A 19,181-nucleotide genomic window follows, 5' to 3' on the forward strand; every position below is an offset into this window, starting at 1 on the left:
CTTACAACTTCTACAATAAACACTTGCTTTAAATTAGAAAGATCTTGTAAATGGGAATAAACAACATCTTTTATGAATAATATTTACCTAATTAAAGAATCTGATAACCGTTTTTGGATAATATCCCTCAACTAATGGGTCATGTTTTAATTATTGACGTGTAACCTTAATTGGCGGGAATAAAGAGAAAAGTAAACACAATATTGACTTTTTATATTTAAGTGCATAGTGCTTATTGCAATAAGGTCTGCAATATACTCGTTTGGTAAGATTATATGAACAGGTTATATCACACTGACTTATATTTTCTAATTAGCTGTTTTTACATATTGCAGTGCTTGTCATATGTTTTCGCGATATTGCAAAGACCTATATTCAGAAAAACATAAATAAATATACGTGTTTCAATCAAGAGAATGCATTTCAATTCCTAAGATATTTTATAATGATTCTAATGGGACCAGTAGAACCTGAGATTAAGGATAGCAGTCTGTGTCAATGAGATCTGTGGGCATTATAACACTCAACTGTGATAACATCGATTGGTGTATAGCAGATTTTAGTGAGTAACGGATAGGTTAAACGTTTTTTGCAAAATTCTTTTATTTCTGTTAAAATTTATAGTTGCATATGAATTGAATACAAAAAGCCTACCATTGTTAAGTCGATACATGTTTTTGTTGACGTGTGTCAATGTTTACAACTGTTTCTTTTTTCGAAAGCAAAACAAGGTCACGTTATGTACGCACCGTTTTTGTGACAACAGGAAAAGTGCAGACGAATGGTTTCTTGAATTTTGCAGATTTTGTTTGGTAAACATAATGTTTATTGATGTAATATTTTAGTATTTTATGTGTCCTTTACAAAAGTAAGAATGCTCAAAAACCAAATTGATGCGTACCATATAAAATAAGCATGAAAGCTGCAACTCGGGATTTAGTGAATAATGGACATGTGGTGACCCATATTCAGGAATGTGGGGATTGTCTTAAAATAAATATAAACTCAATTGAAGTTGTCCAATACACATGTGGTTAGCGTGTGGCTATGATATTAATTAGTGAAAACATCATTTTTTATGAAAAATAATCAAATTATAACAAAAAATCGATTTCTCTGAAAACATATTTTTCACTATCAAATCTATATATATAACAAGGTATTCAACTCAAAATGACCCAAATATAGGGTGCATCGCTTTTAACAGCCATAACTTCATCAATTGTGCAGCGATTTCCATGAACTTGGTCTTATTAAACGCAGAAATGAATTTCATTTCTGGAAATGTACATATATTGCAATTATTTTTTACAAATGCTGTGTCAAATTTCAAGAAATAACACGATACACATGTAATCCGATAAAGACCTAAGCGATCCGGTAATAGCTGAATCAGTGTACCATGAAATTCGCGCTGTAAACAAATATTTTTTTTCGGAAATTTAAAACCGCTGGCATGTTTCAATAGGAAAGACATGTGTCTATCTAGGTTTAATGGTTTAATTACTGAATGCATGGTGTTTACGTTGAAATGAGACTCAAAGTCATTAGCTATCCGTTATACACCAATCGACTGTAGTGATACCTTGTTAAATTTTTATCATGGCTAGGAGCGCACAGAAGCAGACTATCGCATGACGTCACCAGTTTTCCTAGGAATTTGAAATCTTTGTTTAGTGACCTCATCTCAGGCATCAAAATGGTTTCCTTGAACCCGGACGCAAAAAAAAATCTCGCTTTTTCATGAAAGATTCATTTCATATTTGATCACAGAAATGTAAGAAAACTAATGAAAGCTATAAATCAACTTTTGTTTTAAATACTGAAAAAATAGTAAAAATCTTACCATTGTCTGAAGTAATCCATTTAAAAACACCAGTTTAACATTACAGTAGAAGCGAACAAAAATCAATTTTCCTCTCAAATTATTTCCTGAACATTCGGAACAACAACATTGCATGTTCATTCGGACCTGTCTTTGAAACATCGGTCAGGTTCTATGATATGGCACTTTTTGGAATTTCTGTTAAAAAACAAAACAAGATCAGATGAAATCTTGTGTGGTCCTTTAAAATTAAAGAAACTACAGAACCTCATGTACTGTTGATTATTGTTGTCTTTCCCATGGATTTGATTTAGGAAATTCTTTGAAGAAAAAAAAAGTAACAATAATTTCTGAAATTTTTTGTTAAATTGTCAACTTAAAGTTCAGTTGCCTTGTGCACAATTATGGGAAAAATGCAATTTTAGGATTGAGAATGATTTTGCGCAAAAAGTCCACTGATTTGGGTAAACTTTATTAAAATAACTCTGTATTAAAAATGTAGTTCTATGAAAAAAAAAATTATACTCACACTTTCTCATAGATTCAACTGAAATAAAATTGAGATATACATACACAAGACACTTATTTCCCAAAAAAGAATATTTTTTTTTATTTTTTTTTTTTTTTTTTTTTACAATTTCGCTGTGGGAAATGGTCTGTTTAACGGACCCGTAGATATGAAAGGAAAAGGCCTGGTGTAGGATTATAAAATAAAATAGTGTTGTTTGTTGTTACTTTTTTATACACAAAACAATAACGCTTTTTTTTAGTTTTGAAAACAATAATATACATTTTAAGTTTATTAGTTAGTGTCTCAAAAAATACGCCTTATTTTACACCTTACCAAAACACTGATTAACTAGAAATGGCGCTGCAGAGGCCGACGCGTATCCCTACGCCGCATGTTTGACCCAGGGGCGCCCCAGGGCTGGTAAAGAAGTTAAGTAAAAGGCAATATTTGGGTGGGTGTGGCCGATGTGGGCGGGGCGCCCCAGGGTTAGCCGTATTGTCATAAGAATAGTTCAGTATCAATTATAAGTGAATCGGTGTAGAAATGAAGAAATTATAGTAAAGGGAAATTTTATATGGGTGTGGCCTATTTGGGCGGAGCGCCTTTAAGGGTTGGTAATGGGGCCATTCATAGTTGAGATTGACCATATTGTCATAAGAGAAGTTCAGTATCAATTAGAAGTGTATCAGTGTAGAAATAAAGAAGTTATAGTAAAAGGCAATTTTCGGTGGGTGTGGCCTATGTGGGTGGGGCGCCTTTAAGGGTTGGTAATGGGGCCATGCATAGTTGAGATTGACCGTATTGTCATGCATAGTTGAGATTGACCGTATTGTCATAAGAGAATTTCAGTATCAATTTGAAGTGAATCGGTGTAGAAATGAAGAAATTATAGCAAAAGGCAATTTTGGGTGGGTGTGGTCTATGTGGGCGGGGCGCCCCAGGGTTGGTAATGGGGCCTTGCATAGTTGAGATTGACCATATTGTCATAAGAGAGGTTCAGTATCAATTTGAAGTAAATTGGTGCAGAAATGAAGAAGTTAATGTAAAATAACATAAAAAATGAGAGAAAATCTCTGACCCGGCCCTGGCCAAACCTCCATAACTTTTGACCCAGGGATCAGATCAAATTCCAAAATAGTGCAGGGTCGCACATATGCTCATAGCTACCATGTGTGTAAGTTTCAAGGTTCTAGTGCTTATAGTGTAGGAGGAGATAGTGGCCAGGACGGACAGACAGACAGACAGAAGGACAGACGGACGGCGGAGATAACCACAATATCCCCACGCTTTTCAAAAAGCCTGGGGATAATAATAACCTCTTTATCTACATTTTATGTCGCTATTGTCAAAAAGGCAATCCAAAATCAGATTAATATTTAAATATTGATGTTTAAGAGGTTAACTTATAAATTATGTGTGTTTAGATCTTCATTATGCAAGCATTTTTGAAAACGGGCACCCTTGGTTCAAGTACCAAAGAGAAGACAGATGCACTTCAAGGCAGCTCTAAAGAATCCAAACAGAAGAAGAAACACATCCCATGGGTAGAGAAATAGTGAGTGATGCCCAGTTATGTTGTGTGTTTTTATGTCCCCCATATATATATAGGGGGGACATAGTGTTTCACAAACACATCTTGTGATTTTTTAATATGCCCTTTTATGAGAATTATGAAGTAACTTATTTATGTTGTTTAACAAAATGTATAATAAAAAGAGATCAATTGCTAGAATGAAATTATAACTTTTGGTGTTCATGTATTTATATATTTTGGATTGGGAAAAATTGAGATTTAAATTGGGAAATTTGCTTGTCTGGGTTTTTTGCTAACAAATACTAAAATATTCAGAATACAAATGTTAAAATTGTAAGGCAGTCATTAAGGTAAAAATAATTACTTTCTCAGATTGAGAATAAAGCTAAACTTTGGCCCCAATTTTGACCCAACAAAAAAATTGTTAAGCCAAAATAGGAACGCTGACCATCTTTAACAATTAAAATATTTGGGTACAAAACTGTGCATAATACATAGCAAAGAACGTTAAAAAGCACACAAATCTAAATTATGTCTGTAAATCTGAGAATATGAGGAAGACAGTTCAACATTGACACGTTTTGGGTATACAGGCTGTTGCTTAAATTTCAATCTCTGAATATTTTGTGTAGTCCAAGGAATACCAGAACTCATAGTTATCATATCCTTACACTATTTCAGCCGCCCCAGGACGGTGGATGATGTTGCATATCAAGAGGAGGTGGTGGCTGTCCTCAAGAAGTCACTGCAGGGCTCAGATGTATGTAAATAAATGAGCCGCGTCATGCGAAAATAGATCTTATGTCATACATGGCCAGCTTAGCTTCACTGTCTGTTCTAAATTCACACAAGATTTTGTGGTTTCATAAGCAGACAGGCTGTGGCCTGAATAGACTGGGTAGACGTGCAGGCTGGTCCGGGGCTTCGCTGAACTCATATCGCATAAGACCCATTTTTGCATGACGCGTGTTATACTATTTTAAATCATATCGAACAAACATTATATGAACAATGTCTGTGAAATTGGAAATTTTGACACAAATTAACGGTGTTTAGAGAATACCATCTATAATTAATTTATTTATACAAAGGAAGAATTATAGATAAAACTGCAAAAAAAATAATGGTCTGAACACAAGCTAATGGCTAAAATGGGTAAGTGGTAAAACATGTTTTAGTATAAAAAGTGAATATCAATGTCAATATCTGCTCTCAAAAACTGGATTCTGTATAAACCATGCTTTCTGGCATTCGGAAATATTCCAAATAAGACTTACTTAATACCATGATTAATATCTTTTCAATCATGGTTCCATTTCTGAATGTAATATAATTATTATGATTTATCTGATAACAGTATTTTGAATAAAGCCAGGGTTTTTTTTTACTAAGAAAGTGACGCCGATATTTGGCGTCTTCCCCTACCAGAATTTTTCCCCTAAAAATACCATTTCCCCTCCGAAAATATAATTTTTCACCAAAATATAATATTTTACCCTCAAAGAAATGTTTTTTTTCTTTTGGGAAGTCGACACTTATCCAATTTGTACCATGTAAAACGATCTCGCTCTCTCTCTCTCTCCCGACGAACACTCAAATCTGGGAATCCCAGTGATTCTATATATAGCTCTTAAATTACGTCATTGAAATCGGGCAACTAATCGTATTAATCATATGACTATTTTACTTGATTCCGGTCTTGCACAAGAAGGGTGTTTCGTCAATTAATTACCGGAAACCAGTCGAATTTTCATCCGGGTTATGTGAAAGCCAAGATAAAAACGTTAAAACAGAATAAAGTCTCACAATTGGCGTTCATACACGAACAAAATAAAAAGTTGGGACTCGGAAAATATTAATTGCGTTGACGCATTTTAAGAATGCATCATCAAAAACCGTTGAAACCCAGCAGGATTTGGAGGTACATGTAATCAACATCGATTAATACTGTCGGATTATTGTGAAAGGGAAAGTAGACAATCGGCAGCTGCCGCACCTTTCCCTTCCAATACTGTAGCAGATCTAGATCGTCAACCCATTCATCATGAAATTGACATCGTTCCCCGGCCCCAGTTGAAAACATTTCCCTTTATTAGATCTACACCTGCAACTTCATTTAGAACTTTGACTTTAATATCATACTTGTTCATGTGTTTAAGAACAAAAAGGTCAGAGACATGCCTCTTTTTCTAAAAAAAACCCTGAAGTCTGTAGGTGAGCTATAGACATTGAAATGAACAGTTTTTATTTTTTCCCCAAATATGTCTCTTTCGCGCTCCATTTTCCCCTTTTACCCAGCGTCCAGCGTCTTCCCCTTTTTCTAAAAAAAAAACCTGAAAGCATGGACAACTAAGATGAATGGTGGTCAGCTTGAAGCATTTTACTCATTTATTTATTCCTAGAGTCAAACAGAAAATAAAAAAAGCAGATTTTCACTTTTGAACAGTCCCAACCATTATATATCACTAGCTTTTGGGATATAGTTTATTTTAATATCACCATCTTATAGACCAAATAAAATCATCTTATTGAACATATATAATTTCATTAACAACATTTTCATAGTTATTCTAGGAAGTCATTTTGTTGTTTGAAGTTATTATGGTTTCCTGCTATGTTGATGTATTTAGAAGGAATCATTTCAACATTAAAGCATTTTCTCCTGTGTTGTTGTAGTTGCCCAATTTGTTGTTCTATGGACCACCAGGCACAGGAAAGACCTCTACTATCCTGGCTGCTTCCAGGGAACTGTTTGGGTGAGTTGTGCATTTAATATGGAAAATATTGTCTGACGAGCCTCATTATGAGAAATCAGGGCTTAATGGATGTGCGTAAAGTATCGTGCCAGATTAGCCTGTGCAGTCCACACAGGCTAATCAGGGACAACATTTCCTGCTTGTAAGGTATTTTTTATTTAAAGGAACTCTCTTAGCAGAAATCCAGTGTACACATGTAGCTGGAAAGGGATGTAACTTTTTAGCCTTTGGGGACTGCACAGGCTAATCTGGGTGAACACTTAATGCACATGCATTAAACACTGTTTTCCCAGAGCGAGGCTTAAAAACATGTAGCTCTGGGTCCTATGTAGTTGCAGCAAGGCAGTGATATGTAGCTCTGGGTCCTATGTAGTTGCAGCAAGGCAGTGATAAATGTCCTCTTTTAGAGAACCATGTAGTGTGATACACTCACTTGGCTCTTTCTTTTGTTAACAAACAATTCCTAAATTGGAGTAAAAACAGGCAATAATGTATTTTGTAAAAAGGGCAGCACTGATAAGTAGATCATGTGTTTGTTGCAATTATGTTTGATACCAATTGATTGTTATTACTTTTCAACCACATTTTAAGTTCCAGTAATAAGTTTTACAAACCTTATTTTTCAACAGTACATGTAATTTCCGTTAATGTTACTCTGTAAAAATAAGTGAGGCACTTTTACTTATGTACATATATGCATGATTTTTATTCCCAGAGTTCATTGTTATTAGATTTAGGTACTTTATATTGTCAGTATTTATCTGGATATTTGAAGACCTTGTTTATTATAAAAACAAGTAATACCTGCTTGAAATCCATTACTTTTGAGCCTTGGTATGAGAAAACCAGGCTTCATGCATGTTCATAGTGTCATCCCAGATTAGCCATCAGGGACAACACTTTCCACCCAAACTGGATTTTTAATAAACCAATTCTGTGATATGTTAGTGAAGCCCATGTCTGTTGTACTATAGTGACATCTACAAGACGCGTGTGTTGGAGCTCAATGCCTCAGACGAGAGAGGGATAGCCGTGATACGAGAGAAAGTGAAGACGTTCTCCCAGCAATCTGCTAGCAGTGTGAGGCCAGAGTAAGTTCCTTCCCACTAGTACCCTCAACACAGAGTTGGTCGAACCCAGGCCTTCCAGCGTTCCTACTTTTTCCTACTTTTTTAATGGCTTCCTACTTTTTCCTACTTTTTGCTAAAAAACTCCTACTATTCCTACTTTTTGGATAATAAAGTCCGCAAAAAATAAAAAAAAATTGAACTTTGTGCTAGTTATATTTGCAGAAAATGAACAAAAGATGTCAAACTGGCTGGTTTCTGTTGTGGAAAGATGTGGCAAACATGTCCCTCCCCATGTGCATCATCTTTCATCATCATGAAGGTGAGTCTCTAAGGTATTTTAAATCTTTTTTGGCTGAACTCCAGAAGAATAGAATCCTCACAATGCTTTACATTTATAAACCCGATGATGCCATGCTGAGGGTATTTTTGGTTATTTTCAAATGTTGTTTTCATTTCCAAAAAAGTATGTATCAAATATTAGAGATGTGATTTCTTTGATTTCCAGTTATAGAAATACATTATCGTTTGAAAGTAACCATAACTATTTGCAAAGCTATTACCTGCTAAAGGAAAATACTATTCCAATTTTATAGCTGCAGCTTTGCATTTCTTTTGCTGTCACTTTTTACTTGCTTGGAAACCTCATTTTCACTGACATACATGTATGTTTTTGATTTTATGTTTGTTGAAGAATATTAAAATAGCCATTTGAATAGTGACAGTAAAAGAATTTAATTCTACTAACATACAATGGCTTTGAAAAAGTTGATTTTTATTTGCAGATCATAGATGTAGTTGCTTTCCACATGATATAACCGCATGATATAAACTAGCTATGCCAAGTGGAAAAACTAAGTTCAACAGGTCTTGGCTTGTGAAGCTTGACAATAATGGAAATAGTATTGGTGATTGGTGTGTACAGGATTCCTCAAATGAATTTGCTGCATACTGTTTTGTGTGTTCCAAGAGCATCTCTTGTGCAAACAATGGTTTATATCAGGTTATCAACCATGCTGATGGAACAAAGCACAAACAATGTATAAAAGAAAAAAAGACACAGAAACTGCTGTTTGTTGCCAAACCTACTCCTTCAACCTCAACAAGCACTCAAGGAGGAGGAGATGTTGGGAAAAGTGTATACCTACAGCCCCTTGCCCACACTGAACAAGTGGCAAAAGCTGAAGCTCTATGGGCATTGAACGTTGCAGCAATTGGTATGCCATACAGTTCATGTGATGGTCTTCCTGAACTATTTAGAGCCATGTTTCCAGGACAAGTGTCTGCAGACTTTACCATGAGCAAGTCCAAAATCTCCTGAAAGCCAATGAAAGACTGGCTGCAGCCATTAAAGGGGCCTTTTCACAGATTTTGGCATTTTTTAACTTATTCATTAAATGCTTTATATCGATAAATGTAAACATTGGATCGTAAAAGCTCCAGTAAAAAATCAAGAATAAAATTAAAAAAAGGAAAAGAACATTGCCCGGACCAGGTTTCGAACCACTGACCCCTGGAGTCCTGCCAGAGTCCTGAAGTAAAAACGCTTTAGCCTACTGAGCTATTCCGCCGAGTACATATATTCAAAGTATTTTATACCTTATATAAGCAATCTTCGTAGTTTCACAAAATTTAACGACAAAAACAGAACTCTCCAAATTATTCAATCGTTTCGCGTTGCAACGCTTTATAATTTTTAGGTTTTAAAATCGTCAAAAGATGCATATAATGGCTATATTAGACCATGGTAAATGTTCAGTATTACTGTTTCCTCACAAATATAACTCAAACGAAAATTTGCGAATCTGAAACAACTTTTTTCAATTTTGTCAATTTACCAAAGCGTGAAAAGATCCCTTTAAGGCAAAGGACTTCAAGGAACTGAACATTGCTCAGTCTCTACTAGAAGTGGCAAAAGGAAACATCAAAAAGGTGACAGAGTCAATTGAAACATGCAAAGATAAAAGAGATGAAATAGCAAGAAAGAGAATGAGGATGATAGATGACTGCCTATCAAAGCAAAATACTGCCTTGGATAAGGGCCAATAGAATAGTTTGAATGGGCTTTATAATAGTGCTTGCTTTGTTGATGTATGTTAATATTCAGCTGCTTGCTTCTGGAGTTCACAAATACATATATAATTATGCATGCAGTTGTGTATTCATATGCCACTTGTGTTTTGAATCAGTAACTTAACCTTTTATTAACAACTAACATTCTCTTGTGTTTAACCATTTCCATTTTATACTACATGTGTACTGTATTGATCTGCATTAGCATTAGTGCTCTAATCATTGTAAATCATCTGGCTTACTAACTCACTGTACTGAATATAGTCTTTTACATGTAGCTTGTAACCACATACTAATTTACCATTAACATGCTAGTAAATGCTTTACTAGCATGGTTATGTTATGTTTGTTAATTTTAGAATAAAAAAAAGTTTCAGGCTGATGGAAGATGACCACACAGTTCAGCAACAGAAACTGGCCACCATTAGTATACAGTAATAGTCCACATGGCATAAAGAATAGTAGGGTTTTGCATTTAGAACGCCTCCTCGGGTAAGTTATTTGCCATGATTAATTAACAATTTAACTGAAAATATTCCTACTTTTCCTACTTTTTAGAAAAAAATATTCCTTCTATTTCTTACTTTTCTGTCAGAAAACCTACTTTTTTCCTACTTTTTTGTGAGTGGCTGCTGGAAGGCCTGCGAACCAAACATTGCTTATAACAATAAATTTACAATGATATACACATCCATTTTCTGTTCTCCCATCCCTTTGTCGAAATCCATTTTCTGTTTTTCCATCCATATAATTGAAATCTACTTTAAACCACACTATTTTTTTATAGCGTTTGTATCGAATGCTAACCAATCTTACCCAAAACCTGATTTAAGAAATCATAATCCTGCCGTAGCAAATTATTTTATTCCTATCAATGTTAACATATCATGAATGACAAACACACAATCTGGAATACATTTATGATTCGTTAGATGCTTTAAAAATATTTAAAAAAAATACTGTTAAAACCACCATGTCAAAGTTGTTGTCCCTAAAATCTTGAGAGAAACTAGATAGTATGTTTCCTCAGATAAATTACGTCATAAATTGTGTAATCAAGTAAATGAAAATGATAAATACAGAAAGCTGGTTTGGTAATATATTTTAAAGAAGAAAAAAAGGATGATATATAACAATAACATTCATGATGCGTCCCAATAAATTTCAAAGGTCAAATATTAGAACATGTTAATCGTCACAGCGTGCATAGGAATACACTACTTCATGTGGACCGGAGATAGGAAAATTGATTCGACCATGCTTTATTTGGTCAATGTTTGCAACAGAGGCAGAATAAAGCTTTTATCCTGTCTGTTAGTAATAGTTTTTCTGTCCATCTTTCTGTCTATACAATTTTTATCCAAAAATTATCAAGTTTGGTTTTACATCAATAATTTGTCCTACAAAACTTGTTTACTTCCCTTGAGTTTTTGAACACAATCAACACAATCACATCATGTGACCTTATTTTTGACATTTACAGGTACCTTCTTTTGAACTTATACCCAAAATGACATGTTTTGTCCAACATCAGTACTGCTTGCTACAAATCAATGATACTTAAAACACCAACATCATCTGACCTCATTTTAAACTGAAATTGGCCTTTTTACCATGGCTTATTCAAATGGACCTGGAAATAAATGTTTACAAGGTTTCCAGGGGCATATGCAGTGTTGGACATAGCATCTTGTTTCAACTTATAACTTCAAAAGCATGATGAATACAACTTGCTACCATGATTGTTATCCCCACCGAAAAAAAAATCTGAGGGGATATAGTAATTGGTCCTGTCCGTCTGTCCGTCCGGCTGAAACTTTGTCCGGAGCATAACTCCAAATCTATTCAATGGATTTACTTTAAACTTAGAATATAAAAATATGGCTACTAGGAGAAGTGCAGTGACCAAGAACCATAACTCTATCTACCTTAGTTTTTGAATTATCTCCCCTTTTTATATAACTTTAAAGTAAATTTTTGTCTGGAGCATAACTCTAAATATACAAGAGGGATTTACTTGAAACTTGAAATATAAACAGATGGCAACTAGGAGAAGTGCAGTGACCAAGAACCACAACTCTATCTACCTTAGTTTTTGAATTATCTCCCCTTTTATATAGTTTTAAAGTAATTTTTTGTCCGGAGCATAACTCTAAATCTACTGAAGGGATTTACTTGAAAATTGAAATATAAACAGATGGCAACTAGGAGAAGTGCAGTGACCAAGAAGCACAACTCTATCTACCTTAGTTTTTTAATTATCTCCACTTTTATATAATTTTTTAAGTAAATTTTTGTCTGGAGCATAACTCTAAATCTACTGAAGGGATTTGCTTGAAACTTGAAATGTAAACAGATGGCAAGTAGGAAAAGTGCAGTGACTAAGAACCATAACTTTATCTACCTTACTTTTTGCATTATCTCCCCTTTTATATAACTAAAGTAAATTTTGTCCAGAGCATAACTCTAAATCTACCAAAGGGATTTACTTGAAACTTGAAATATAAACATATGGCAACTAGGAAAAGTGCAGTGACCAAGAACCATAACTCTGTCTACCGTAGTTTTTGAATTATCTCCCCTTTTCTATAATTTTAAGGTTAATTTTTGTCCGGAGCATAACTCTAAATCTACTGAAGGGATTTACTTGAAACTTGAAACTTAAACAGATGGCAAGTAGGAGAAGTGCAGTGACTAAGTACCATAACTCTATCTACCTTAGTGTTTGAATTATATCCCTTTATTTAATTTCAAAGTAAATTTTTGTCTGGAGCATAATAAAGTATCTCCCTTTATTTGTTTTTACAAATATTATTCTACTCTCTAAAACAAATGTTGTCATACAAGCAAACACATTTCGGCGGGGATTTGGCACTACTGTGACAAGCTCTTTTCTATTTTAGTTTCTGTTTACTAAATAAAGGAAGATTTTACTACTCCAGCGTGTATCATATGCTTACTGTTATACCAAATGATTAAATAAGCATGGCTACCTACCATGTTTACTTTCAACGTGTATACTTTGACAATAATGGTGTCTTACAAGTCTCATAGTTGTTTGCTGAAGTGGAAATCATTCAGAGCAACAGGTTGAAATATGAAATCTGCTCTATTAAGTTAATTTTGGCTTTCAGAAATTTGAATTTTCTCTCATTACTGATTAATATACAAGATATGTTTCTTTTGCAGTGGCAAGCCATGTCCCCCTTTCAAGATTGTCATTCTGGATGAGGCAGACTCCATGACAGATGCCGCCCAGGTCTGTAAGAAAATAAACAACTCAGAATGTGAAACTAATACCCAGTAGATAGCAGCTGCATTTCTTATAAACCTTTTTAATTTGTCTCAGGCTCATAGAAAAGCTCTAATTCCCGGAAAAATCCAGTATTTTATGTCTTAGCAGAATCAGATTTATAAAAAATAAACATAGTTCTTTTCACCATTTTGGAAATGGGTCCAGATCCCTTTGATTTGGGAAAAATCGCTGCATTTTAAGCAAAATTGGGAAATAACTGTTTTTGTTGTTTTTATGTCCCCCACTATAGTAGTGGGGTACATATTGTTTTTGCCCTGTCTGTTGGTCTGTTGGTCTGTTGGTCTGTTTGCGCCAACTTTAACATTTTGCAATAACTTTTGCTATATTGAAGATAGCAACTTCATATTTGGCATGCATGTGTATCTCATGAAGCTGCATATTTTGAGTGGTGAAAGGTCAAGGTCAAGGTCATCCTTCAAGGTCAGAGGTCAAATATATGTGGCCAAAATCGCTCATTTTATGAATACTTTTGCAATATTGAAGATAGCAGCTTGATATTGGCATGCATGTGTATCTCATGGAGCTGCACATTTTGAGTGGTGAAAGGTCAAGGTCAAGGTCATCCTTCAAGGTCAGAGGTCAAATATATGTGGCACAAATCGCTTATTTTATGAATACTTTTGCAATATTGAAGATAGAAACTTGATATTTGGCATGCATGTGCATCTCATGGAGCTGCACATTTTTGTGTGGTTGAAGGTCAAGGTCAAGGTAATCCTTCAAGGTCAGAGGTCAAATATATGTGGCCCAAATCGCTTATTTTATTAATACTTTTGCAATATTGAAGATAGCAACTTGATATTTGGCATGCATGTGTATCTCATGGAGCTGCACATTTTGAGTGGTGAAAGGTCAAGGTCATCCTTCACAAGGTCAAGGTCATCCTACAAGGTCAAACATCATATAGGGGGACATTGTGTTTCACAAACACATCTTGTTCTTACTAATGCTTCAAAATTGAGAATAAATTTAATTTTCAAAACGAAAAAAACACTCGGATATATGCTGTTGGGGTTTGAAAAAGTCTCGCATGGTGTTAAATACTGCGTCACATTGAATTAAGAACTTGTCAACCAATTTTTATGCCCCCGGATCGAATGATCGGGGGTATATTGTTTTTGGCCTGTCTGTCTGTCATTCTGTCTGTCATCAAAACTTTAACCTCGGTTAAAGTTTTGCGATAACTTTTGCAATATTGAAGATAGCAACTTGATACTTGGCATGCATGTGTATCTCATGGAGCTGCACATTTTGAGTGGTGAAAGGTCAAGATCAAGGTCATCCTTCAAGGTCAAAGGTTATTAGCTTCAAAGCGGCGCAATAGGGGGCATTGTGTTTCTGACAAACACATCTCTTGTTTGAACATGCTTCAAAACTTTAGTTCTTTTGATATCTTGGCTCAATAATGGAATAGGTCTGGCTGACGTTACAGGGCAATCTGCTTTTTTTTAAATTTCCTTTCCATGGCTGTAGTGTAACCTTGTGAAGACTCTTTAAGGTAACTTTCTTTGCTCCATTCACTTTCAATTTTCTTCATATCTTCACAGAGTTATAAAATGGTTCCCATCTTCTGAAAAACATGGCTGCCAGTAAGTGGAGTAATGTTCTTTATATTGCTGAACTGAAAACTTTTGAATACTTCCTTTTAACAGTTTGTTTTGCCATATGTGACCAGAGAAGCTCAAGACTGGCCTGGGCATTCATCAAGGTTGTCAATTTTCCAGATCTTTGCAGAAATCTGGATTTCAGCTGACCAGGGTCGATTTTGAGATCAATGAAAATCCAATAAGATATTTTTTTGAGGAGGAGGGGTGGTTGTGGAGAATTCGTTTGAAAGCGTTATCAATTGAGAACGAAATTAATATATTTGTTAAAGCTTTATAGTCTGCGCTAGGTATCGATTTTGCCCAGTATTTTATTTTGCTCCCCCCAAAACATTTGGGGGGAGCATATAGTGGCCGCTTTGTCTGTCCGTCCGTGTGTCTGTCTGTGTGTCTGTCCGTGCACAATTTTTGTCCGGACTATTTCTCAGCAACTAATGACCGGAATTAAATGAAACTTTATGGGAAGCTTCACTACCAAGAGGAGATGTGTATATTATCAGCGGGTTCTGGTCGGATGATTTTTCACAGAGTTATGGCCCTTTGAAATTTTCTATAAAAAAATTCTTGTCCCCCCAACTACTGTGCCCTCAAGACGTTTCCTTTTATCTGAATATATAGTGCAATATTGTGACCAAAAAAAACTTTGGGGAGCATCACCCGTCTCCGACGGTTTCTTGTTTATTTCTGATTGGTGAGCAGATGGCACCGACATAAGCGATAACAAAGGAAAGTGGTCGCTTCTTTCCGAAATTCTTTCAAGTCATAGAAACTTTGCACATGTCCGCCATCATGTGAACCAAATAATATATTGATTACGTATTTGCTAGGTCTAATTAATAATATTTAGCATAGTGTTCACCAGAAATTGCAACTAGAAATACTATTAAATGGTATAATTAGAGAGGGCTCGAGTGGGGTGGGGCATTGCCCTTTATATCCCTGATTCATACAGTCTGGTTAGTGGTGACCGTGTCTGGTAATAAAATCACTAAGCCTGGTCTTGAGCTTTTCTGACTGCATATGGCATAAGACTCATTTTGGCATGACATGGCTTATTAAGAAGAATTGAAGCCTGTAAATGTCACTTATAGGCTGCACTTAGACGCACCATGGAGAAAGAGTCAAAGTCAACACGTTTCTGTTTGATCTGCAACTACGTGAGTCGTATCATAGAACCAATCGCCTCCAGGTGCGCAAAGTTTCGCTTCAAGCCATTGGCTGAAGAGATCCTCAAGAAACGACTGAGGCATATCTGTGATGAGGAAAAAATAGCCTGCGAGGATGAGGTACTGTTCATTGTGCACAACATTGGTAAAGCCGAGCCCACTTACATGTTTTGAAACAATAATTATTTTTTTTTGCCAAAATAGTTTCTTAAGAAAATCTTACTAACCAAAATACAATAAAAGTAAGAATTTATGTAAGTTAAATAATAATGGATGTTAGTTTAATAATAGTTTATAATTTTAATCTTATAGTTTGTACACATGCAATAGTCTTATCAAATTTTTTATAAGCAAAGATCAGTTCTCTCTGCTATCAAAAGGCAACAATGACACCAATTTTTAACAACAGTACATGTTTGGGACATTTTTATGAAAAAATATTTATACATGAAAAAGCCAGAGACTAAAAGAATTCCCTTTTTCTCAAGATAGGTTTATGTTTAAGGTCCCAGTTTTTCTACCTCATGCTGTATACACAAAGTTGCAAGAGACCAAAGTTTCTTAAGTTTCTCTAAATTATTTGTGTAAATAGGCCCTTTTTTTAACTAATGCTCTCAATCTCTGTTAGCCTTTTTTCCTTTCTGATGCTCTCAGTCCCTGTCGGCCCCTATTTCCAGGCCCTGTCGGCCCTTCTGTACACGTCGGAGGGCGACCTACGTAAGGCCATCACGTTCCTGCAGAGTGCCTCGCGGCTCAAGGCAGAGGAGACAATCACACAGGCAGATATCTACAACATCGCTGGGGTGAGTGAACATGTGCATTCAATGTTATCCCAGATAGGCCTCTGCAGTCTGCACAGGCCTCTGCAGTCTGCACAGGCTAATCAGGGACAATTCTTTCCTCTTAGACTGGATTTGTCTTTAGAAGTGACTTCCATTAAACAAACAAAAAAATAAAATCTGAAATTTTTGTCACTGATTAGCCTGTGCTGTTAACATTGAAACGTTCACAATAATCTTTCATTATGCAAGCTAAGCAATATCTTGATATGGCTGTTGTTGTTTCAGGTGATTCCAGATGATGTTCTTGACAGCCTGATCACTGTGTGTCATTCCAACTCCTATGAGAAACTGCAGGCAAACGTACAGGTATGGTAACCGTGGAAACCATCAACACAATATAGCTCCATGCTGCACCCATGCTAGAAGTTTCACCGCTTTACTGGATCATTAATGATATTACAAAAATTAATTATGTTGTCAAATGTTGGCCTTTAAGAATGCATTCCATTTAATAGCAATTTTATATCAGATGTACTTGGGATTGTCATTGTAAACGCCAACTCGCTGGTTGTTTTTTGTCTTATTACCTATCAAATAAGATAAAGTATCGAATGAATTGAATGAGAAATTATGCAGCAAAGCAATCTGGACATTTTTTGAATGCCTATTTAGTTCCTTCCCCATACATTTCATTTAGACGGCACAAACACTGCTGGATGTAAGAGGATGCTGTTGTAAGATGCTGAAAGTAACAGCTCAATTTCTCCTTTTTTAAGTGGACACAACATTACAAACATTAACAGGGTTATTAAATAACCAGTATGTCAGTTCTTCTTATATACTGTTGAGAAGATTGTGGAGTTTTCTAAGAAAATCTATCGACTCAGCCCAAATTGGTTGCCATGGTTCATGAGATGCTAGTGATCCACTCATTCCTAATGTATTTGCCCTTTAATATGGGCTACAAAGCAGTTTAGAATTAAGTTTTAGTCGTGTTTGTGACAAAGCTCTAGTTTCTGTCACTCTGCAATTATATTTTGCAGCGTTCTGAGAAAACTTGGCTTAATGCTTGCGTAAAAAGTCATCCCAGATTAACCTGTGCAGTTTGTGCAGGCTAACCAGTTACGACACTTTCTGTCAACACTGTAGTTTTGTGTAGAAGTGACTTTTTCAAACAGAAAATTCTATAAAAGGGAATAGTGTCGTCCCTGATATGCCTGCACAGGCTAATCTGGGATGACACATAATGCACATGCATTAAGCCCAGTTTTCCCAGAACGCTACTCCAGATGTTTTTCAGGAGTTGATGAACGAGGGCCATGCTGCCTCTCAGCTCATTCTGCAGCTGCATGATAAACTGGTACAGCTGGATGAGCTCACTGACAAACAGAAGTCTGTCGTTCTGGAGAAACTGGCTGTGAGTTTGAATTATTATGTTTTATCTTGCTTTATAGTTTCTGTTAAACAAATCTTGAACATGTAATATTTATCAAAATTAAAGAATGTTAGATTATTACATAATGCCAAAATAAAAAATTTCAAACCTTTAACTCATTGACAAAGAGAAGTCAGTTGTTCTGGAAAAACAGGCAGTGAGTTTGAAATCATGTTTTGCTTGTTAGTTTCGGCCCATGTTTAAATCGTGAAATCTTGACTTCGCTGACAAACAGAAGAAAGTTGGTCTGGAAAAACTAGCAGTTCGTTTGAAATAATGTGTTCTCTTGCTTTGTATTCTCAGCCAATATTAAAATCTTGAAAATTGATAAGTGAGCAGATTTAATTGATTTATTGCACTTTCTGAAGAAGAATAAGTAAAATATTTGGTCACTTGTTTACTAGCTTTGTAGCTTCTGCCATTAATCTTTAGAAAAAAGAAAAGAATTATGCATATTTGTTCTGGATTTCAGCAGAAGTGTCATGTCAAAATTCTATGAAGCTTTGTATCACACTTGATATATGGACTTCAGTAAAAAAAACAACATAAAACTATTAAGTGCAAAGTTAACATGCATTAAATGGGATTCTTTTTTGTTTGTTCTTTTATCCTTCAATAAAGAGGGGCCTATGTTGCGTGATGTGTTTGCAGGTGGTGGACAAATGTTTGATGGACGGTGCAGATGAATTTCTACAGTTGATGTCGCTGTGTTCCATACTCATGCAGCAGATCTGCCAACCAAACAAATGAACTGTTCAAACCACCATTGTTAATAATTTAAATTGTGAAATGTCTTGCAATGCATAAGTAATAAATAAAATGTGTATATTGCCACCTTTGACCTGATTGTTCATGTTTATACTTTGTGGAAGAAGACATTAAAGTATATTTCTTTGAAGTTTGGTTCCAAAAAGAATTATTCAAATTGTGTTTACATTATAACTAATATATTTTACATAGAAGTTTGGTTTTAAAATGAATTATTCATTTAAATTTTATTTTAAAATAAAACAATTAAATAATTGTTCTAGATTTATAAGATTCCCACGCTCCCTAAGAAAGGGGACCATAGTTTCTAATCCATTTATCGATGGCTAATGATGTTGTCCATC

The 19,181-nt window shown here is 35.2% G+C and overlaps 1 protein-coding gene across 3 annotated transcripts; it reads left to right on the plus strand.

The window, feature by feature from the left end:
• The first annotated feature begins 10 nt into the window (after positions 1–10).
• LOC127834385 (replication factor C subunit 4-like) lies at positions 11–18,903 on the plus strand. Of its 3 annotated transcripts, none has more exons than XM_052360200.1 (11): positions 11–191; positions 3,761–3,891; positions 4,552–4,630; positions 6,547–6,626; positions 7,601–7,717; positions 12,956–13,025; positions 15,778–15,972; positions 16,530–16,655; positions 16,920–17,000; positions 17,935–18,051; positions 18,721–18,903. In XM_052360200.1, exons 2-11 carry the CDS (start codon positions 3,770–3,772, stop codon positions 18,817–18,819), a joined length of 1,086 nt encoding a protein of 361 aa, XP_052216160.1. In that variant the 5' UTR covers positions 11–191; positions 3,761–3,769; the 3' UTR covers positions 18,820–18,903. The 3 variants fall into 3 exon arrangements, with proteins under 3 accessions (XP_052216160.1, XP_052216159.1, XP_052216161.1); XM_052360199.1 differs by having other exon boundaries at positions 139–265; XM_052360201.1 differs by lacking the exon at positions 11–191 and adding an exon at positions 408–562.
• The last annotated feature ends 278 nt before the right edge of the window (positions 18,904–19,181 follow it).

Source organism: Dreissena polymorpha, chromosome 6, assembly GCF_020536995.1.
Source record: "Dreissena polymorpha isolate Duluth1 chromosome 6, UMN_Dpol_1.0, whole genome shotgun sequence".
NCBI lineage: Eukaryota > Metazoa > Mollusca > Bivalvia > Myida > Dreissenidae > Dreissena > Dreissena polymorpha.